We start from the raw sequence: 18,720 nt of genomic DNA, 5'->3' as shown, positions 1-18,720 counted from the left end.
CTTCACTGTTTATAGAAAATAAAATTTACTTTAGAATGAGACAATAGTTGCCTAATGATCTGTGGTGTTGATTCTTTCAGTTGAAAGAGGAGGTTCATGGGGATAGTCATTCAGGTAGATATAGTCCTCTACAGAAAAGAATATTGGACTCAGCCAATCCACTAGGACAGTGTTATTCAAACTGTGAGGCATGGCTCTTTAGGGCGGTGCCAGGAACTCAAAGGGGAGGCAAGGGGATGTCCTCTGGCAGAGATACAGTCACACCCCTGGGCAGAATATGAGCCCAGAATATGCTTTTTTTTTAAAGCAGAAGGAACAGGAGTTGCTCAGCTGCTAGAGTGGCTGCTGCCACCCTGCCCTCTTCAGCTTACAGTCCTTAACCCTTGCTGATCCTTGTCTGGTTGGTTCCTAGTTCCCAGCCTGGGATCGCTTCTCATCAAAGTGAAATCTCTCTTTTCAACCCCTCCCTCTTCCACCTCCCCCTTTCCTGCTTTCCTCCCCCTCCCCTTAAAGTTGTTTCCATGCAGTTGGCAAAGGAGGAGGGGAGAGACAAGCACACACTTCATTTGGCCAGGAGCAGAAAAAGGGTACTGTTTTTAAAGTGATTTATTAATCTTGTTGTTTGACTAAAGAGCAGAGGCTATATTTTTAAAGTGATGAATCTTGCTATTTGAAGGGAATACTTATCAGCCATTGATGAAGTGATTGCCAGCCCAATCCTATCCACACTTTCCTGGGAGTAAGCCCCATTGACTCTAATGGGACTTACTTCTGAGTAGACATGCATAGGCTTGAGCTGTGCATCTCCTAGTATAGGAGACAAATCAGCTTCCTAACCAAACCCTTATCAGCTCTGATATATTTTCATGGTCTATTTTTGTTTCCCCACCAGCTGCTGGAAAAATTTAATTTCATTAAATTAATAAAGGGTTCAATCCTATCCAAGGAGAATGGGAGAAATGACTAGTTGGATTGGGGTCCACAGGGGTGTGTGTGTGTAATGTTGGTCAGACTGGTTGTTCAAAAAGTTCATTTGATAAAACAATTCTATTGGTATGCTTACAAAGTTTGAAAAAATGAGTCCTCCTGGACTAGACAAAATCTACCTACTCCAGCATCCTTTCTCCAACAGTGATCAGCAGCTGATAATTTATAAAGCATGTATACTAGTTGGCAACCTTCAGTCTCGAAAGACTATGGTATCACGCTCTGAATGGTGGTTCTGGAACAGCGTCTAGTGTGGCTGAAAAGGCCAATTCGGGAGTGACAATCCCTTCCACACTAGGAGCAAGTGCAGTCTGTCCCTGGCCTGTCTCCCTGGCTATGGGCCTTCCTTCTTTGCCTCTTAGCCTCAGACTGTTGGCCAAGTGTCTGGGAAAGGCCATGTTGCACAGCCTGCCTCCAAGCGGGCCGCTCAGAGGCCAGGGTTTCCCACTTGTTGAGGTCCACTCCTAAGGCCTTCAGATCCCTCTTGCAGATGTCCTTGTATCGCAGCTGTGGTCTACCTGTAGGGCGCTTTCCTTGCACGAGTTCTCCATAGAGGAGATCCTTTGGGATCTGGCCATCATCCATTCTCACGACATGACCGAGCCAACACAGGCGTCTCTGTTTCAGTAGTGAATACATGCTAGAAATTCCAGCACGTTCCAGGACTGTGTTGTTTGGAACTTTGTCCTGCCAGGTGATGCCGAGAGTACATCAGAGGCAGCGCATGTGGAAAGCATTCAGTTTCCTCTCCTGTTGTGAGTGAAGAGTCCATGACTCACTGCAGTACAGAAGTGTACTCAGGACGCAAGCTCTGTAGACCTGGATCTTGGTATGTTCCGTCAGCTTCTTGTTGGACCAGACTCTCTTTGTGAGTCTGGAAAACGTGGTAGCTGCTTTACCGATGCGTTTGTTTAGCTCGGTATCGAGAGAAAGAGTGTCGGAGATCGTTGAGCCAAGGTACACAAAGTCATGGACAACCTCCAGTTCATGCACAGAGATTGCAATGCAGGGAGGTGAGTCCACATCCTGAACCATGACCTGTGTTTTCTTCAGGCTGATTGTCAGTCCAAAATCTTGGCAGGCCTTGCTAAAATGATCCATGAGCTGCTGGAGATCTTTGGCAAAGTGGGTAGTGATAGCTGCATCGTCGGCAAAGAGGAAGTCACGCAGACATTTCAGCTGGACTTTGGACTTTGCTCTCAGTCTGGAGAGGTTGAAGAGCTTTCCATCTGATCTGGTCCGGAGATAGATGCCTTCTGTTGTAGTTCCAAAGGCCTGCTTCAGCAGGACAGCGAAGAAGATCCAAACAAGGTTGGTGCAAGAACACAGCCCTGCTTCACGCCGCTTCGGATGTCAAAGGGGTCTGATGTGGAGCCATCAAAGACAACAGTGCCCTTCATGTCCTTGTGGAAGGATCTGATGATGCTGAGGAGCCTGGGTGGACATCCAATCTTGGGGAGAATCTTGAAGAGGCCATCCCTGCTGACCAGATCGAAAGCCTTTGTGAGGTCTATGAAGGCTATAAAGAGTGGCTGTCGTTGTTCCCTGCATTTCTCCTGCAGTTGTCTAAGGGAGAATACCATATCAGTGGTGGACCTGTTGGCTCGGAATCCACACTGTGATTCTGGATAAACGCTCTCTGCAAGTACCTGGAGCCTCTTTAGTGCAACTCGGGCAAACAACTTTCCTACAACGCTAAGGAGAGAGATGCCACGGTAGTTGTTGCAGACACCCCTGTCGCCTTTGTTGTTGTATAGCTTTACGCCTTTGTAAAGCATGTATATTGCTGTGTATTAATAATATATTTTTAATATCTGCATTTAATTAATGATATAATTAATATTAATATAGTTAATATACAGGGTGAACCAAAAGTAGGTGGACAGTAAATGATAACATATACAGTTATGTTTTGAGATTACATATACAGTTATATTTACTAATGCAATTAAATACAATTTAATATAACACAAACACCATAGTTATAATGAACACCATCGTTATAGTGTAACCCTAACACAAACCCTATTCCACCTACTGTCCACCTACTTTTGGTTCACCCTATATATTTAATAAATATATTATAATAAATATATTATATTTAATATAGTTAATATTTCTGGCCACTTCCTGTTTAATGATTTCACTTCCAGCCCTCAGGAACATGATGGGGAGTCATGGCCAACAGCCACGGGGGTCAAGGGAGCCACTGGCCGGAAAAGTTTGAGTACCACTGCACTAGGAGAACTGAAGGTAGAAGAACAATCACACTCCTAGGCATACTTACCTGGGAGCATGCTTCATTGATACCAGTGTAACTTGCATCTAAATATGCATAGGGTTGTACAGCTTGGTTTGACTCCTACAGCTGGATTAATGCATAGGGAAAGTACATGAGCAGAGTTCCTAGTTAAATCCTTAGCATCTTCAGATTTAAATAAACCTCAAGATTCCTGAGGCTGTGGAGAGTTGCTTATAGTCAGAAGAGGCTATAGCAGGCTAAATGGCCTGATTCTGTAGAAGGCAGCTTCAACATATTGGGGTGCTATATCTAGTCTTGGTATCTCCTGTGGACCTTTTTCAGCCAATGCAACTTTTTTCTGTTTGTGCTATGGTTGTAGTCATGAGGACCCGTTTTATTATGCTGTACTCGCATAAGATTGGTTAGGTGGGTGGGTTCGGGCATAAGGTTTCTGTGAAATGCCCTCCCAACAACAGAAGGGACACAACTTGCACCAAGTTTAAATCATTGAGTAAACACTTAACGCTTCCTATGTTGTTGTAGTTCAAAATGATTTGAAGAGACCCAAGTGCATGGATACTGCATCCTTTTTTTCTTGCGTTCTTTAACAGGCTTATTGAGGCATGCTTTTGATACATGCTATACCCAAGAGAGCAGAAGTAGCTGAATTTCTTCTGGTTTACAAGAGAGGTGGCCAAATCTCTTGCTTTTTCTCAGTGAGAACAAAGCAAGCATTATCTGATCTTGTGGCTCTCTGCTGTATGAAGGCCTTGGCAACATACATTCCCAACTACTTCCGAAATAGAAGTTGGCCTGGTGGTTCATAGTTCAGTCTCATGAAGTAAGAGCCTATGTGTTGCATTGAAGAGCATTCCAGTTCCCCTGTTTTTATCCCCTCACCTTACACCCTGAATTTTAGAGAAAAAGGAGGCTCCCCCACCTTGTTTCAGGTGGGGGAGAAGGAAGTGCACACTGTCTCACTCTCAAAGTGCACCGGAAATGGCAATGAAGTGCCTCTGCCACAAATGTCCACAAATGACCTTAAACAAGTCACTGTCTCTTAGCCTCAGACCACAACCATCTTGATGACACATGAACCCTTACCCCAATCAGCATTTGTTCCATGGTTGTAGTCATGAGAAAGACCATTCCCTATGTTCAGTGTGTCAGTGCAGATAGACTGATCACGGGGAGGACTAAGTTGATTTATTCAAGACTTTTTATGTTATCTGAATTAAACAACTTGGGATCTGCTGATGTACAGTACCAGACTTGTAAACTGTGGCTTGAACTAGGTTTGCGCAAAAAAAAAAAAAAATGGGTTGGGCTAGCTATGCCTTGGTGTGGTGATTGACCGTGATGCAGATAGTGCTCTCCCATGTTGATGGGAGTAATGTTTGAACTGAAGATGATGGAAAATGCAAACAGACAAGTTCTAAACTACTGTTAGTAGAAATCATGGTTTGAAATGATACCTGAATTGGCCCAGTGTATGTCAAGTACTTTGAGGATTCTAAAAGTTCTATATAAAACATAAGTAGGATTTAAATCTTATTTTTTAATGTGAGCTGTCATGCAGCTCCACTGAGGGAACAAGCGTGCAATGGCAGGGAAGGGGAGGGTCAGATGGAGACAACCAGATGAATATAAGTTTTTTGCTTACCTCTCTGTAGCCCACCTGGCTGTCAGTGGGTCTTAGATTTAAGCCAGCTATTGCTGGAGATTGGTAGTTTGACTCTGCCAGTTTGGAGAAGAGAGATGAAGAGCCCAATACAGTCAGCAGGGCTTACTACCAAGTCAGTGGGGTTAGGATTGCAGCCTAAGATGGGACCACAAGAACATGTTTGCTCATGCTCAGCCAGGGTGTTGGTCCCAAATGATGTAGCTTGAGCCAGTCCATCTGATCTGTCACTTTTATTTTGCCTGGGCTATAAAACTCCTGTATGATACAGTTACATCTCAGAGCAGTGGCTGAGGGGGACCTATGGGATGAATAGAGGGAAGACTATACAGTAGATAAGGGGTGAGGGATTGTAGGGTGATGGGAGGTGGCTACAGGAAGACAATAGGATTACATTAAACATTCCCTGGGTCTGGTGCCCAAGATGGGGGCAGCAAACTCTTTTCCAAACAATGCATAGATTTAAAGCAGTGAGCTAACTTACTCCTCCCTCCTTAACAGGAGTAAAAGTGAAAAAAGTTCAATGCAGAGTCCTTGGTGTAGTAAACCTCTTCTTTGTCAAGGATGTTGGTCTGAGGGAGCAAAGTTATGGTTATGAAGCATCTGAGGGCCCTGTGTGTGAACTGCTTGTGTGAACAGACAGCAAGGGAGAATAAACATAATGTAAGGGAACATTCTCTCAGGGATGGGTGTTTTCAGGATAATGTTTGAGTGCCTCTTGACTGGTGGGCCTCTGCTGTGATTCCATGAGGGGGTTCTGTAGCTTGGAGTGAGAAAAGGTGAAACAGCTGCCTCTCAATGAGGCGTGTCCCTGAAGCAGCCACATAGGGAGAGCCCTGCCATGTTTTGCAGCTTGCAAAAGGCAGGAAGTTGGGGGGGGCAAGAAAGAGTTGGGGGGAAATTGGCCTGGGTGGACCCTTTCCCTGAGCTTCTCCTTTAGGTTGGAAAGTGTCTTGTGGGTCAATAAAGTCTGCACAGAACAAGCAGAAATGCCAGTAGTACTCAATAAATGATAGGCCTGGAGAGGGCTCCCTGCAGTATCCCATCTTCTCCTCCCATTTTCTCTTCAGTTCCAGATTTTCAGGAAGCTGTCCCAGGAGCCAGTTGATACAGCCATGCCATCTGCAGTTACTCCCAAACAGCTCACACGATTGTCATGTCCAGACAAGATTCCTGAGGGAGAAGGAATGGGAAACAAAGTTTTACTTTATTATAATTGATATTTATATATTGCTTTTTTGACAAAAAAAGTTCCCAAAGTGGATTACATATCTGAATAAATAAATGGTTGCTTGCTCAAGAGGGCTCCAAATTAAAAAAAAAATAAATCAAGAAGCAAAGGAAACACCAGCAAACAGCTACTGCAAAAGGTGCTATACTAGGCCCCTAGGGGCAGCTCCTTTCCTGCTATAATATAAGAGGACTGCCACTTTAAAAGGTACTTTGGTCAGCTAGCAGGAATACATTTCTCACAACCTGCCTTTCTAGAATTGTAAACAAGGCCACATTTCATGTTATTTTTAATATTGTAGTTTGTAAGAAATATATAAAATCCAATATATAAAATAAACAGAAGCAGTGGCAACAAGATAAAAAGCTCATTTGAAAAACTTCCTCTGCCTCCATCCCCCAAAGCCCATCTGATTTAGCCTGGCACAAAATGCTGAGAGGTAGCAACATGGATCTCTGTGGGGAGGGAACTCCAAAGTTTGGGTGCCACTACTCAGAAGGGCCTGTCCATGCATATATATTTGTAGTCATCATCACCCATTGAGTTCTGAGGGTAGAGATACCCAGATCAAGGTTTTGGATGATGATTGTCATATACGGGTAGGTTGACATGATAGAAAGTGGCCCTTCATTAATGGTGGATGATTCAGTCTGCGTATGTTATGTGGGAATACGGCCTATGCACATGGTGATCCTGCAACATACAAAATGTTTGCTTATTGTAGTGGTTTTGGAGTTGGACTCAGACCTGGAAGATCCAGGTTAAAATTGCCATGGGCCATTTCATGGTGACCTGGGGCCAGTCACTATCTTGCAGCCTCACCTACCTCTCAGGCTTGTTGTGAGGGCAAAAAGAGGGGAAGAACTATGTAAACCACCCTGAATTTCTTGGAAAAAGGACAGTAGAAAAAGGTAAAAACTCCAGAGTGTATAACGAACACCAGCCAGCTGCTACACAAGCTCCTGGAGCAAAAGCGACCTGCCTACTGGAGGCTTCAGTGGGCAGCACCGAAGAAAACTTGGCTGAACTCACATTGAGAAAGACCTAAAGAACCAGTGTTTAACTATCGACGAGGCTAGAAATATTGCCAACAATCACAAAGGGTGGAAGCATGTCATAAATGATATACGAATCCCAGTGGCACCTACAGCAGTGTACTGGCTGAGAAGACAACTTGATCTCCAATAACCAGCTAAGAAGAAGATACTGCATTTCCAAGCCTCAGCATGACTGTTCTCATCCTGGTGGGAGAAAATTGCTGCACATAGAAAGCTAGCATGTTGAGGAGAAGGCAAGATTAGGATTCTCCCTGACATCTGATTTTCTATGAGGGATCATTTAGTCATGAAATGTTATTTCACTCTTATTCTGTGGTACAGTCCAGAAACAGTTTGGCCACATGTTGTACTGATAGCATAGATCAGGGGTTTCTAAATTTTTAGGCCAGAGGGCCACATCAAATATCTGGCGTGATGTCAAGGGCCAGAAAAATAAATAAATTTTAAATATAAAATTTAAATACATTAGAAAACCTTAGAAAGTCTAAGGACTTCAGATGGTCCAATAATATCACTTCTGATTTTTCAGGAAAACCAGGAAGTGATGTTTTTAGGCCTTTAGAAGGCATTCACACAGGAGGCGTATGGCCTCCCTGGCCCTTAGAACACCCTCCAGATGCAACTGGAGCTCAGCTCTGGTCATATCTATCTGGTCATGCTAGAGGCTTGCCGTGGGCCATACTGGCCCCCGGGCCAGGGTTTGGAGACCCCTGGCACAGACAAACATTCAGTCAAGTGTTAGCCCGTCCATCTTGGAAGGAGGACTCTCTACCCTTCACAATGGAAAACAGAACCTCTCCTTTTCTGAACTGGCTTTTCTGGGAAAGATGGCAATCTTTATTCCTGCAGGAGAAGTAGCCTGCTTAGAGGGAAGCAGGCAAGACTGGAATAGAACATGGCCCACTTACCAACACGCTCTGCTTTTAGAGAGTCCCAGATATTGCAGTTAAAGTCATCGTATCCAGCCAGCAGAAGACGCCCACTGCGGGAAAATGCAACTGAGGTAATTCCACAGATGATGCTCTCATGTGAGTAGACAATGAGCTCCTGGTCTGCCCGAAGGTCAAAGAGGCGGCAGGTGGCATCATCGGAACCAGTGCAGATGGCCTCACCATTAGGGAAAAACTGGTCCAAGACAGAAACAGACACTTCATTCTTTTCCACCCTCGTCTGCAGTCCTACCTCCTCCCATTATTTCACCCCAGCCATGTTGCATAATTAGTGTTTTCTGTTTTTCTGCTCTGCCACCCTCCTCCTGTCTTAGCATCGGAGTCCTATTACCTCCACCCCTCACCCCCCACAACATCTTTGACAATGATGGCTGTCCTTGGGCCCTGGAAGAAACATACGTTGATGGCGTTAATATCAGACTCATGTCCTATGAAGGTCTGGCGGCAAGTTCCCTCCCGGATGTCCCACAGCTTGGCCGTGGCATCACAGGCTCCAGAGATGAAGAGCTTAAAGTCTGGGGAGACAGCCAAGCTCATGCAGTCTCCAGTGTGACCCAAGAAAAGAGTCTTCTGCTGTCCAGTTTCAATGTCCCAGAGGCCACTGCAAAAGAAGTAAGAGAGAAATCCAACGTTATTTGGACAGGGGACCTCACCAGTATAATCTTGGGACAGGAAATGCTTTGCCCATGGACTTGATGTATCTATCAGCCAATTTTGTGTAGAGCTGGATATAGGCAGGGGACTTTTTAGTTTGCTCCTTCCTGGTATGAAGATTCAACAGTCATAGCTGATGCACCGTTGACAGAGGCAGATGGAGAGAACCAAATGAGATGCCTAATAGAGCCAGGATGATGTAGTGCTTCAGGAGTTGGACTCAAACCTGGAAGTTCCAGGTCCAAATTCCCGCTCAGCCATGAAACTGCCTAGGTGATCTTGGGCCAGTCACCATCTCTCAGCCTGATCAGGGTTGGTGTGAGGTCAAAAGGAGGGAAGGTACTATCTACACCACTTCGAGGAAGGGTGGTATAAAAATGTGAAACATAAATAAAATAAAAGTAGAACTCTGTTGGAGCCACTATCCACACTATGGAGAAGGGAGTTAGAGTTCTTAGCTGCTGTGGGAGAGAGGAACAGACCCACCCAACTTAGCTCAGTTGAACTTATGGTCTCTTTTTATAGCCCCCAGTCCTGGAGATGGGGGTGCACCAGAAGATGGCACCTGGTAGGCCAGTGTGCAGAGCCCAGGTATGCCTGGCAGTTCAGTAGTGGAGCCTTGTGGCTATGAGCACTCATAACAAATGCTTCCATCAAGCCAAGCAGGAAGTAGCCCAGGGCCTTCCCCCAGATGGCAGTGCTTTCCTTGGAGACCCAGAGAAGGAGGCTAAAACCCAAAAATGTTGGGTCAGAAGCTGAGACCTGGCAACCTAACCCCTGTTAGTTGCAGACAAGGAAAGAGACTGTTTTGAAGAGTATGGAGTGGGCGAGTGAAGAGAAGCTTTCATCCAGGTTACCTCGCAGATACCTGTATGAGAGTGAGAGAACACACTTTAGTGCTTTCAGATGCACATTAAAAGTGGTTCCTGTCTAAATACAGATGCTTAGTGGAAGCATGTCTTAAGAGTAAAGGAGAACCTTGTAGCAAAAAAAGAGTTGAGCAAAACTGTGTGCTGACTGGGGACTGGTGTCCACATTCCCCCTCTGTAGTGCAGCCCACATAGGCTGTTCTATGCTAGTCAGATGGGTTAATAGAGACAAACTCACCATGTGGTGTCTCCAGAGCTGGTTACAATGTTATTGTCATCCAGGAACCGGCAACAGGAGAGGTAGCCTGCAGAGAAGGGATAATAGAAAGCAAAGCTCTTTGAGAAAAAGAAGGAAGCCTAGAGCAGGATGGTGTAGAACCTGCACTAGTATGTGTTTTATGGAATGTTATGTCCCTTTGTTTTCACATCTATTCATTACTTTCATTGGTTACTCTCTGTGCAGTTTTATTATTATTTTTGGCTACTATGTGTATTTTATGTTACCTGCCTTGGGTGCCCACATTTGTAGGGGAAAAGGAGGGATAGAAATACTACAAATAAAGACAATTTTAAAAAAATAACATTTCTTCATCATGATAGTCCAGACTCTGTCCCATGACAAGCTGAATATTGTACAGTACTTCAATCTGCATGCATTATGCAAATTCAGGAAAAATTTGTTTTGCATAATTCTGCAAGTGGCACTATAACTACCATTTAGTATATCCCCAGAAAAAGGGTGGGATACAAATGTAATAAATAAATAAATAAATAAATAAATACCACTTCTGATATCCTGATTCTGATCATCATGGGGAGAGACAATGAGCTACACAGGAAACTGCAACCCTGATCACTGGGAATCTCTCTGGCTTTTGAGATTTAACTACGTTATTCACACTTACAAACATATATTTGAAATACTAAGACCTACAAAATTGATCTTTTTTTTTTTTAAACGAAAGCCAAGAGTCTCAGGAAGATAAATTCTGTAGTATCACATTACATACTTTCTCAGTGCTTGTAGGGAATACAACCTAGGGCCAGCCCTAGCTAAGACTGATAGGCAAACAGTCACCATTGTGACCCGAGAGTTCCCGGTTCACTTTCACAGTTCCTTCACGACTCTTGAGGTTGTAGATGGAGCACATGTTGTCGAGACCTCCACAGGCCACAAAATTCCCTGATGGGGCATAGGCACAGGTCATGACCCAGGAGGAGCGAAGAGGGATGGCATGAACCTGGGATCAGAGGACAGGAGAACAGAAATTCAACATGAGTTTGGGATTCCACCAGGCATAAAAGAAATGCTTCCTTGAGAGAAACCATTGGTTGCAGAAGGAGCAACTTCAACTGCAGCATTGGAATGAAATGCTTAGGAATGAAATGTTTATAGCTACAAGGAGTTTCCAACCTTTTCATCCCTGATCTTTCTGACACAGCTGATGTTTACACCTATTCTTTTATTCCTTACCTTGTTGGTTGTGTATGTGTCCCACACAATTAGTTTCCCATCTTGTGAGGCACTGACCATGAGCCTAAGGGAGAGGACCACAAATATGTTAGTATGGTTACATTGACAGGGATCCAAAAGCCCCATCCCTTAGGACAGGGGTCTCCAAACTTTTTGGCCAGAGGGCCACATCAAATATCTGGCATGGTGTTGAGGGCCGGGGAAAAAAATTTAAATAAATAAATAAGAGATGAAACTTAGATGAGTGAATAAATGAATGAATGGGCTCATTCATTCATTCAACCTCTTTGGCCCTCAGAACACTCTCCAGACACAACCAGATCACAGTTTAATCATGTACAGTTGAGTGGGCCAGAGGCTTTCAGGGGACAAGAGGCTGGCTGCGGGTCGAATAGAGGCTTGTCACGGGCCACATCTGGCCCCCGGGCTGGGGTTTGGAGACTCCTACCTTAGGATACAGCTCCCTGCCTCATTCATTCTGCTGTCTCTCCCTGTGGCTGTTATACCTTGACATTTCAATCTGCCTACCCAAGGTGGAAAACATTACCTTTAGTACCTTTTTATCAGTTCTTGGTACTCACATTCAAATGGTCAAGGTAGATAAATAGCTTTATTTTTCTATACTGGTGGCTACCTTGAATGTTTTGATTTTGTTTTCTTGATGGATTGTTTATGCCAATAAAGGTGGAATGAATGAATGAATTTATTTTTCTGTACTTCCTAATGAAAAAATGAACTATAGTTCAGAATTACCACATAATAATGAAGTATCATCAACATACATGATGCCTAATACTATATACAAAAAAGGACAGATCCCTGCCCCAAGAAGCATGCAATTTAAATGTTGACAATGGAGGGGGGAGCACAACAAGCAGGGAACACAAAGGAGGAAAGGAAGAGACAAACACAAGAGGGCATAAAAATGCCTTTATACACCTTTGGATTTCATTTCAGTTGGGAATGAACAAACCAAGGGGTTAAGCAAAGACTTCATGTCGAAGGTGGGGTTTAGGGAGACAGGGAGAATGGGTGGGATCCATAACTTACTTGGAATCTGTGGCCCAGTGACATGCATAGATCTTGGCCAGGTGCCCACGCAGGGTTCTCCGTGTACGCATCTGTATGCGCCCGACCACTTCAATCCCGGAAACAAGCTGCATAAAAGTGGACATTTTAGCTCCTGCCATCAGAGGTGTCGGGGACAACACATGCAGTCCATCTCAGAATGGGTATGCCAGGTGACTGGAGGAACCTCACACCTATCTCAAGGTTCTTCCACTCAGGCAAATTCTGTCCAAACACAGTAATATGTTCTCAGACCTACCTGAGCAAGTGTCGTGTCAGCACAAGCTTTTCGAGCTTCCTGCAGAAAGAGAAGAAGAGGACTCCACTGAGATAGTAGAAAGTAACAGGGTGGTTATCTTCTGCAATCTTTGGTAAAATTAGGGCCCTAACTCCCCAGCCCCAAACTAGGATTAGGCCAGCCTCTGAGGTTATTCAGGTCATGTATTGGGTCAGGGAACCACCAATTTGGACAACTCCTATACACTCAGTACCAGTGGCAGTACCCCCTACACCACAGCAGGGTGGGTATGGGTACCAGTTTGCATCCAAGGGGCAAGAGGAGAAAATATAGCTTCAGCACAATAAGGGCAAGAATGAGCCAAGATGGTGAGTTTCCTTTTTGCCCCAAACAGCATTACCTCAATCTGCTTCTTCAGCTCCTCAGCTTCCTTCTTCATCTGCTCTATTTCACCCATCTTGACAAACTAGCTTTGGGCCTCCCTTGTGGGGTCACCTGGGTCCTACAGACAGACAGACAGTCAGAGAGGGGAGGGTTAAAAAATCTTGGCTGTTTTATGTCCGCAGGACCGTCTATATCTGTGTTTCTCAAACTGTGGGTCGGGACCCACTAGGCGGCTCACAAGCCAATTTCAGGTGGGTTCCCGTTCATTTCAATATTTAATTTTTAATATATTAGACTTGATGCTACCATGGTATGTGACTGCATTTGGGGAAATGTTACAGACCTGTATTTTTTAATAAGCTACTATGTATATTCTCTTAACAATGATAGTAAATGGGACTTACTCCTGGGTAAGTGTGGGTAGGATTGCAGCCTAGGATTGTTAAAAAAATTTCCTGCTTGATGTCACTTCCAGTCATGACATCAGTTCCGGTGGGTCCTGAGAGATTCTCATTCTAAAAAGTGGGTCCTGCTGCTAAATGTGCGAGAACCACTAGTCTAAATCTTTAAAGAGTCCATTTAATTCTGTTTAATACAAGTAGTGGCAATAATGGTAGCAGAAATGCAACAGAATTCCCCACCAGCAAACCATCCTGCAAACCTTAAGTCAGGGCCAAAGCAAACCAATGAACTCCACTACATTGCCCATTGCTAGAGATCAGTGGGGAAAGCTGCTCACTAGCCAAAATAGTGCAAAGGAGGAAGGGCTCATTTGGGTGCTATTGCTTCTTCCTCTGCCAGAATTTCTGCAAATGCATGTGGAATGTGGAAGGTAGTCAGTGGTTCCAATGATGCCGTCTGTCAGTAGGCCAACTGTCAAGACGCAAGCTTCTGAGTAGCGCAGAACTCTGGAAAAAGAAAGATGGGGGTGATGATCACATGACCCTGATGCCAATGCATGCTTTCCCCAGTGACTGGGAGAAAGAAAAGAAATGCTTTGTGATTGCTCCATGTAAACAGTATTAAAAGCCCGCATTCCTTCTACTGCTGTACCCTCAGGGAATCTCCCAAAGGGTGGATTCAAATGACCAATTTGACACAGTGGCCACTTATGAACTCACCATGGGGCAACTGGGATCATGTGGTCGACTAATTGTAGCACTCAGCTGTGCATTCACATAAACATTATCTTGCCCCTGGATGAGTCATGTGTGCCATGCTGGGTGTGGCCAAAGATACAGAGAGTCAGAATCCTGCACGGTAGGTGAGATTCTCCGTATCCACCATGTTGCAGCAGTTGGAATTCCTTTAGAGCCCACCTGTATAAACTGTTAAGCTTTCAAAAGGAAGGCAGGCATAGGCAGGCAGCAAAACCAGAAGGTTTATCCAGCCCTTGGTGGGCTGCTGTACCTGGCTTGTGGACTGTATTTGGCGTGGATCACAAATTTATATATTAAGTATATTTATATACCCCTTTTTGACAACAGCCACCAAGTGATCAATGTGTTTACATTGCAAAAACAATGAGGAAGTGCCCTGATCATTCTAAAAGAACAAGGGAGACAGAAGCAACAGCCACTGGGAAGGATTCTATATTGAGAATGACGGGATCAGTTGCCACTTAAAAGGTGCCTCTTTGCCCAGCAAGCAGGGGTGACGTGTAAGTTATGCGTGTTTAAACTGCAGTGAGCAAGACGACCAGATAAGTGTATGCACAGGAGTAGCTAGTTTCCACAGGAGTTGTGAGCACATTTTTGAAGTACTAGAGAAGGTCTGTGGAGTAAGCAGCTTGAAGAAGAGCGGATTCTCCCCATACCCATGGAGAAAGATAATCTAACCACGTGATGCGGGAGGGTCTCTTCCAAGAGCACATTCAAAACCATATGCACAATTTTGGTTGGTGCCTGAAAATATTGTGAATCTGGAGAGACGAGGTTCCAGGCAACGGTAATAGGGCACAATCCATCCAGATGTAGGCAAGGCTTAAACCCCATTTAATTCAGTGAGTAAGCAGGTGCTTCATCCACCTCCACTGATACAGACAAGGCTTAGAAATGGTACCGTTGGCAGGATTGCGCCCAACAGATGTGAGCTTTGCAAGCAATGACTTGGATCCAAAACATTACTTATGCACGCTCAGTAGCCCTTCTTACAAACTGACAGTGCTACTTTAACTGAAGCCACTTGTAGCTGAACATGGTTGCCACACACAGTGAGAGGGTGATGTAGCTGCAAGAGAGCATGCATGGTGACTCCATGATTGGTGGCCACTTGGCTTGGCTGGGTTTCTCAGCCCCCCGCCAGTCTCTCTCACCTTGCTCTCCTGATTGGTGCACCAGAGCGTGGCAGTGGCAATGACGTGTTGCCCCATGCATGAGACAAAAAATCAGAGCATGGAGTGGGATGAGAAGCAGTGGAGGCAAATCGGCCAACAGAGTTTGGCACCCCCCACCAATCTGTTGCCTGAGGTCACTGCTTTAGTTGGCATCATGGATGAATCAACCTTCCTTCTTACCTTTCAGGAGTAGCAAAAAGCACTTCTTTCCTCAAAACAGTAGTTTGAGATATGGCATGAAGACCTGCTACCCAAAAAGACGAAGGTCAAAAAGCCAAAGTAGTTTGTGGATCCAGGCCTCTGAAGTGCCAAGCTGAGGTCAAGAGTCCAACCTTTGAACAATTTGCATGGCATGCTTTTAAAGTGGTCATCAAACTTGCCAGCATATTTGGTCTGTTAGTTGTTGTTGTTTTTTTGCCTCTCTTTTCATGAAACAGACACTTGTAAATACATGTATAAGGTGTCCTGAGCATTAAGGATAGAGCAGGATTTCATATCTGTGAAATAAATTTACTATTCAATCTTTCTTTCTTTTGGAGTGTGTAGTAGTTACACGCAAGATAAAGATGAAGAACATTTTAAGAAACCCACTTAAAAATATTCTAGCAACCCACAGTTGTCAGATGTTCTAACACACCATGAGATATGGTCCTTCCTTCACACTAATAGCTACACCTGAAAAATGACAAAAGTCCACTTCTACATGTCTCCCTGCCCCGCAAGCCCTACAACTGTATTTCTCTGTCTACCCTGGTGTCAATTTTTGTGCATCCAACTGCCTCCCTACACCATTAAATTCTACTCCCCCATCATCCTGTAACCCTCCTGCTGAGGATTAAGCAGGGTTGCCATTTCTAACTGGCCTTTGCGCCTCTGACTGCAAAACGTTTGCATCTTTAATAAACATTAGTAAGTGAGAATGTTTGTATCTATGCCCGGAAAATGCTTCACTTGCAGATTTCTGTAGATCAAAGTTGCTGTTAAAGTTATAGGAGCAGCCCAAATCTGAGTTTGTTTTCTGTCCACTTGGCTACCCTACTTTTGGGATCATGGCCTTGTGTTTCTACTTCTCCTCCCCTGGCTTATACTGTACTGTACCCCTCCCCTTATATTGAGAATGTATCCACAACCTACCCTTTCATTCTTAATGCTAAGAGCGCAGCACTGCCCTCTCATGGCACCTGAGGAGGATTGCTCAGGGAAGCGACATTTTTCCATATTGTTATTGTGGTTGCTCTTGTTAAACTGGGTTTCTTAGAATTTCAATAAATGTTCTGGACCCCTCGTCAAGCTGGCCACTGCAAAGTAATATGTGCTTTGTTTTGCCCATGGTCAAAAATGAGAGCTTCAATTATGTCACGACTGCCGTAGGGATGAGTGCAAACCCTACATACCTCAGCACTGCAAGGATATCATGTGAACAAAACAACCTGCCACCCTGAATGAAGATCTTCCAATTCACTTGAGTGGACCAAAGCTCTTAAAAGACCTTAAAGAAGCTTTCCTTGACCTGCCAGCCCAGTTGTTCAGAAACAGGAAGAGCTGAAAGGAGGGATGCAGAAATCATGCTAGTGAGATGACTGGAAAGTATTTGCAGGTATGATGTTTAGCATTGGATTGAGTGCTAGAAGCAATAATGATAAGAAATATTTTTCACTGATAAATGTTTTGGAGTTATGAATTATCTGAGTTTAAATAGCCAAGGTGCTCTGGTTCTCCAGAATTTTGCACACTACGCAATCACTTTGACTTGATACACTTTTGCAGTTTGGATTTTAAACTTATTAATGACGGGCGGCAACCAGTGATACCACACACATTTGCCTGATGTGCAGTTAAAAACAAAAACAAAATCCTCACTCCGTTGGCAGGCTGATGTGAATGCAAACTCAGGGTAGAGTTCATCCCAGTAGTTTGAACATGTGAGACTAATTTTCAGCATTCTAAATCTGTGGGGACATTCTCTGGAATGTGGATTACTCAAGTGTGAATTATGTCTGCATAAAACCCAGTTACCTTCTGCTCCTTGTGGCTTCTGCAATTAGATTCATAACTGTCACAACAGCATATACAGTATGGTATCCCCATTAGCCCTTCTCCTCCCTCATCGTACTCCACTTCCCCCACTCTCAATCAGTTTCTGCCAGGGCCAACCCACCCAGGAGGTCTACTGAGGCAGTAGATGGAGGGAGTGCCACTTCTGTTCAACCATTTGCCTCTACTTCTCCTCCTTCCACTTCCTGGATTGGAGAAAGAGGGGGTAGACGGAGCAGAAGAGAAAGTTTGGAAGGGAGGAAAAGTCACCAGGTAAGGGGGAGCAGCATTCGGCATTGTGCCCCAGTGTCACGAGGTCTCAGGCCAGTCCTTGCTGCCCTTGTAGATATCACTGATTCATCCCCACTGCAGCTAACTTCTTCCCCGAGTGGACTTCTCCATGGCCTTGGCCTTTCCTTGATCCCATCAGACCAGACGTCCACATCTGAGTTCTGCTGTTCCTGAGCAGTAGCACCACAAAGGCTGTGACGGGAAAGGAAAGCCCTTTGCCAGCCTGGGGAAGCTGAATGACCTTGAGGTCTGAATGACCTTAAGTGGTCAACACATCCTGTGCCAATTTCCTGAATGCATGTGAATAAGGACCTGGTGGAGTCCCTCATAATTTGTCCTTGTCTGCTGACTCCTTACCTGTCAAACACATCTCCCCTCCCCATACAAACTGACTTGCACCTGTTTTGTAATGGTCCAAGGTGAGTGTCTGGTTTCAGGATGTTCCTGGAGTGTTTTGCATCTCACCTGCTGATTTCCAGGGAGGGGTGTCTAATGATAGCGATCATATTACTTGAGTGATTTGGGGAGAGGCTGGGACAAGAACAGCACCAAGGCCTTTCCTGGTTCAAAAAAGATCATGCATTACTCTTGCATTGCTTTCCTCCTCTTTCCTCCAACTCTACATGGGGGAATTGATTCTCTCCCACATTACTAGGCACTCCCTACTGCTCCAAAGCAGTGGAATGTTCTAGGGTTAACAACACTACAGGATTCACAGCCCAATCTTATGCATGTCTGCTCAAAGGTGTCTCACAATGAGACCTATGCCCAAGTAAGCATGTTTAGGATTGTAGCTGTTTCCATTGGCTGAGACAGCACTGAAGGCATTTGGTGCCTTTGTAATACTGTTTTTTTTTTGTGTGTTTTTTGCAAGTATACAAGCGCAGCAGAGGCAGACAGGCTAAAAACAGGCAGGAGATTCCCCAGAGTGCAGTTCCTTGTCCAAGTCTGCACCTCCAGTTCCTGCTAACTCCCACTCTCTTCTCGGCTTTTGTCTCAGTCCATTTGAAGTTGCAAACTGCTGTTTCTCACACTCGCACACTGTACTCTGCAGAGTCCTGGCAACAGACTCCCATCCCTGCAGATGACTTGCCCATTAAGGGGTTAATCCACAGCTATGAAAATAAGGTTCTGACAGAAGCACTGAAGACCAAGCCAGACAGTGATGCAGGAAATGCATGAACAGAATCTATTTTTAAACTTAAAAGCAGGCATGGGGAGGAG

General features: G+C 44.6%; 1 protein-coding gene across 2 annotated transcripts; it reads right to left on the bottom strand.

The window, feature by feature from the left end:
* Nucleotides 1–5,976: 5,976 nt before the first annotated feature.
* On the bottom strand, nucleotides 5,977–12,909 carry GNB3 (G protein subunit beta 3). 2 transcript variants are annotated; one of them, XM_066613732.1, is made up of 9 exons: nucleotides 12,853–12,909; nucleotides 12,474–12,512; nucleotides 12,197–12,303; nucleotides 11,147–11,210; nucleotides 10,751–10,913; nucleotides 9,911–9,977; nucleotides 8,549–8,750; nucleotides 8,108–8,324; nucleotides 5,977–6,083 (listed from the first exon to the last, which is right to left on the bottom strand). In XM_066613732.1, exons 1-9 carry the CDS (start codon nucleotides 12,907–12,909, stop codon nucleotides 5,977–5,979), a joined length of 1,023 nt encoding a protein of 340 aa, XP_066469829.1. The 2 variants fall into 2 exon arrangements, with proteins under 2 accessions (XP_066469829.1, XP_066469831.1); XM_066613734.1 differs by lacking the exon at nucleotides 12,474–12,512.
* Between the last annotated feature and the right edge of the window lie 5,811 nt (nucleotides 12,910–18,720).

This window comes from Tiliqua scincoides, chromosome 2 (assembly GCF_035046505.1).
Source record: "Tiliqua scincoides isolate rTilSci1 chromosome 2, rTilSci1.hap2, whole genome shotgun sequence".
Classification (NCBI taxonomy): Eukaryota; Metazoa; Chordata; class Lepidosauria; order Squamata; family Scincidae; genus Tiliqua; species Tiliqua scincoides.
This window is presented reverse-complemented; position numbering and strand designations above follow the sequence as displayed.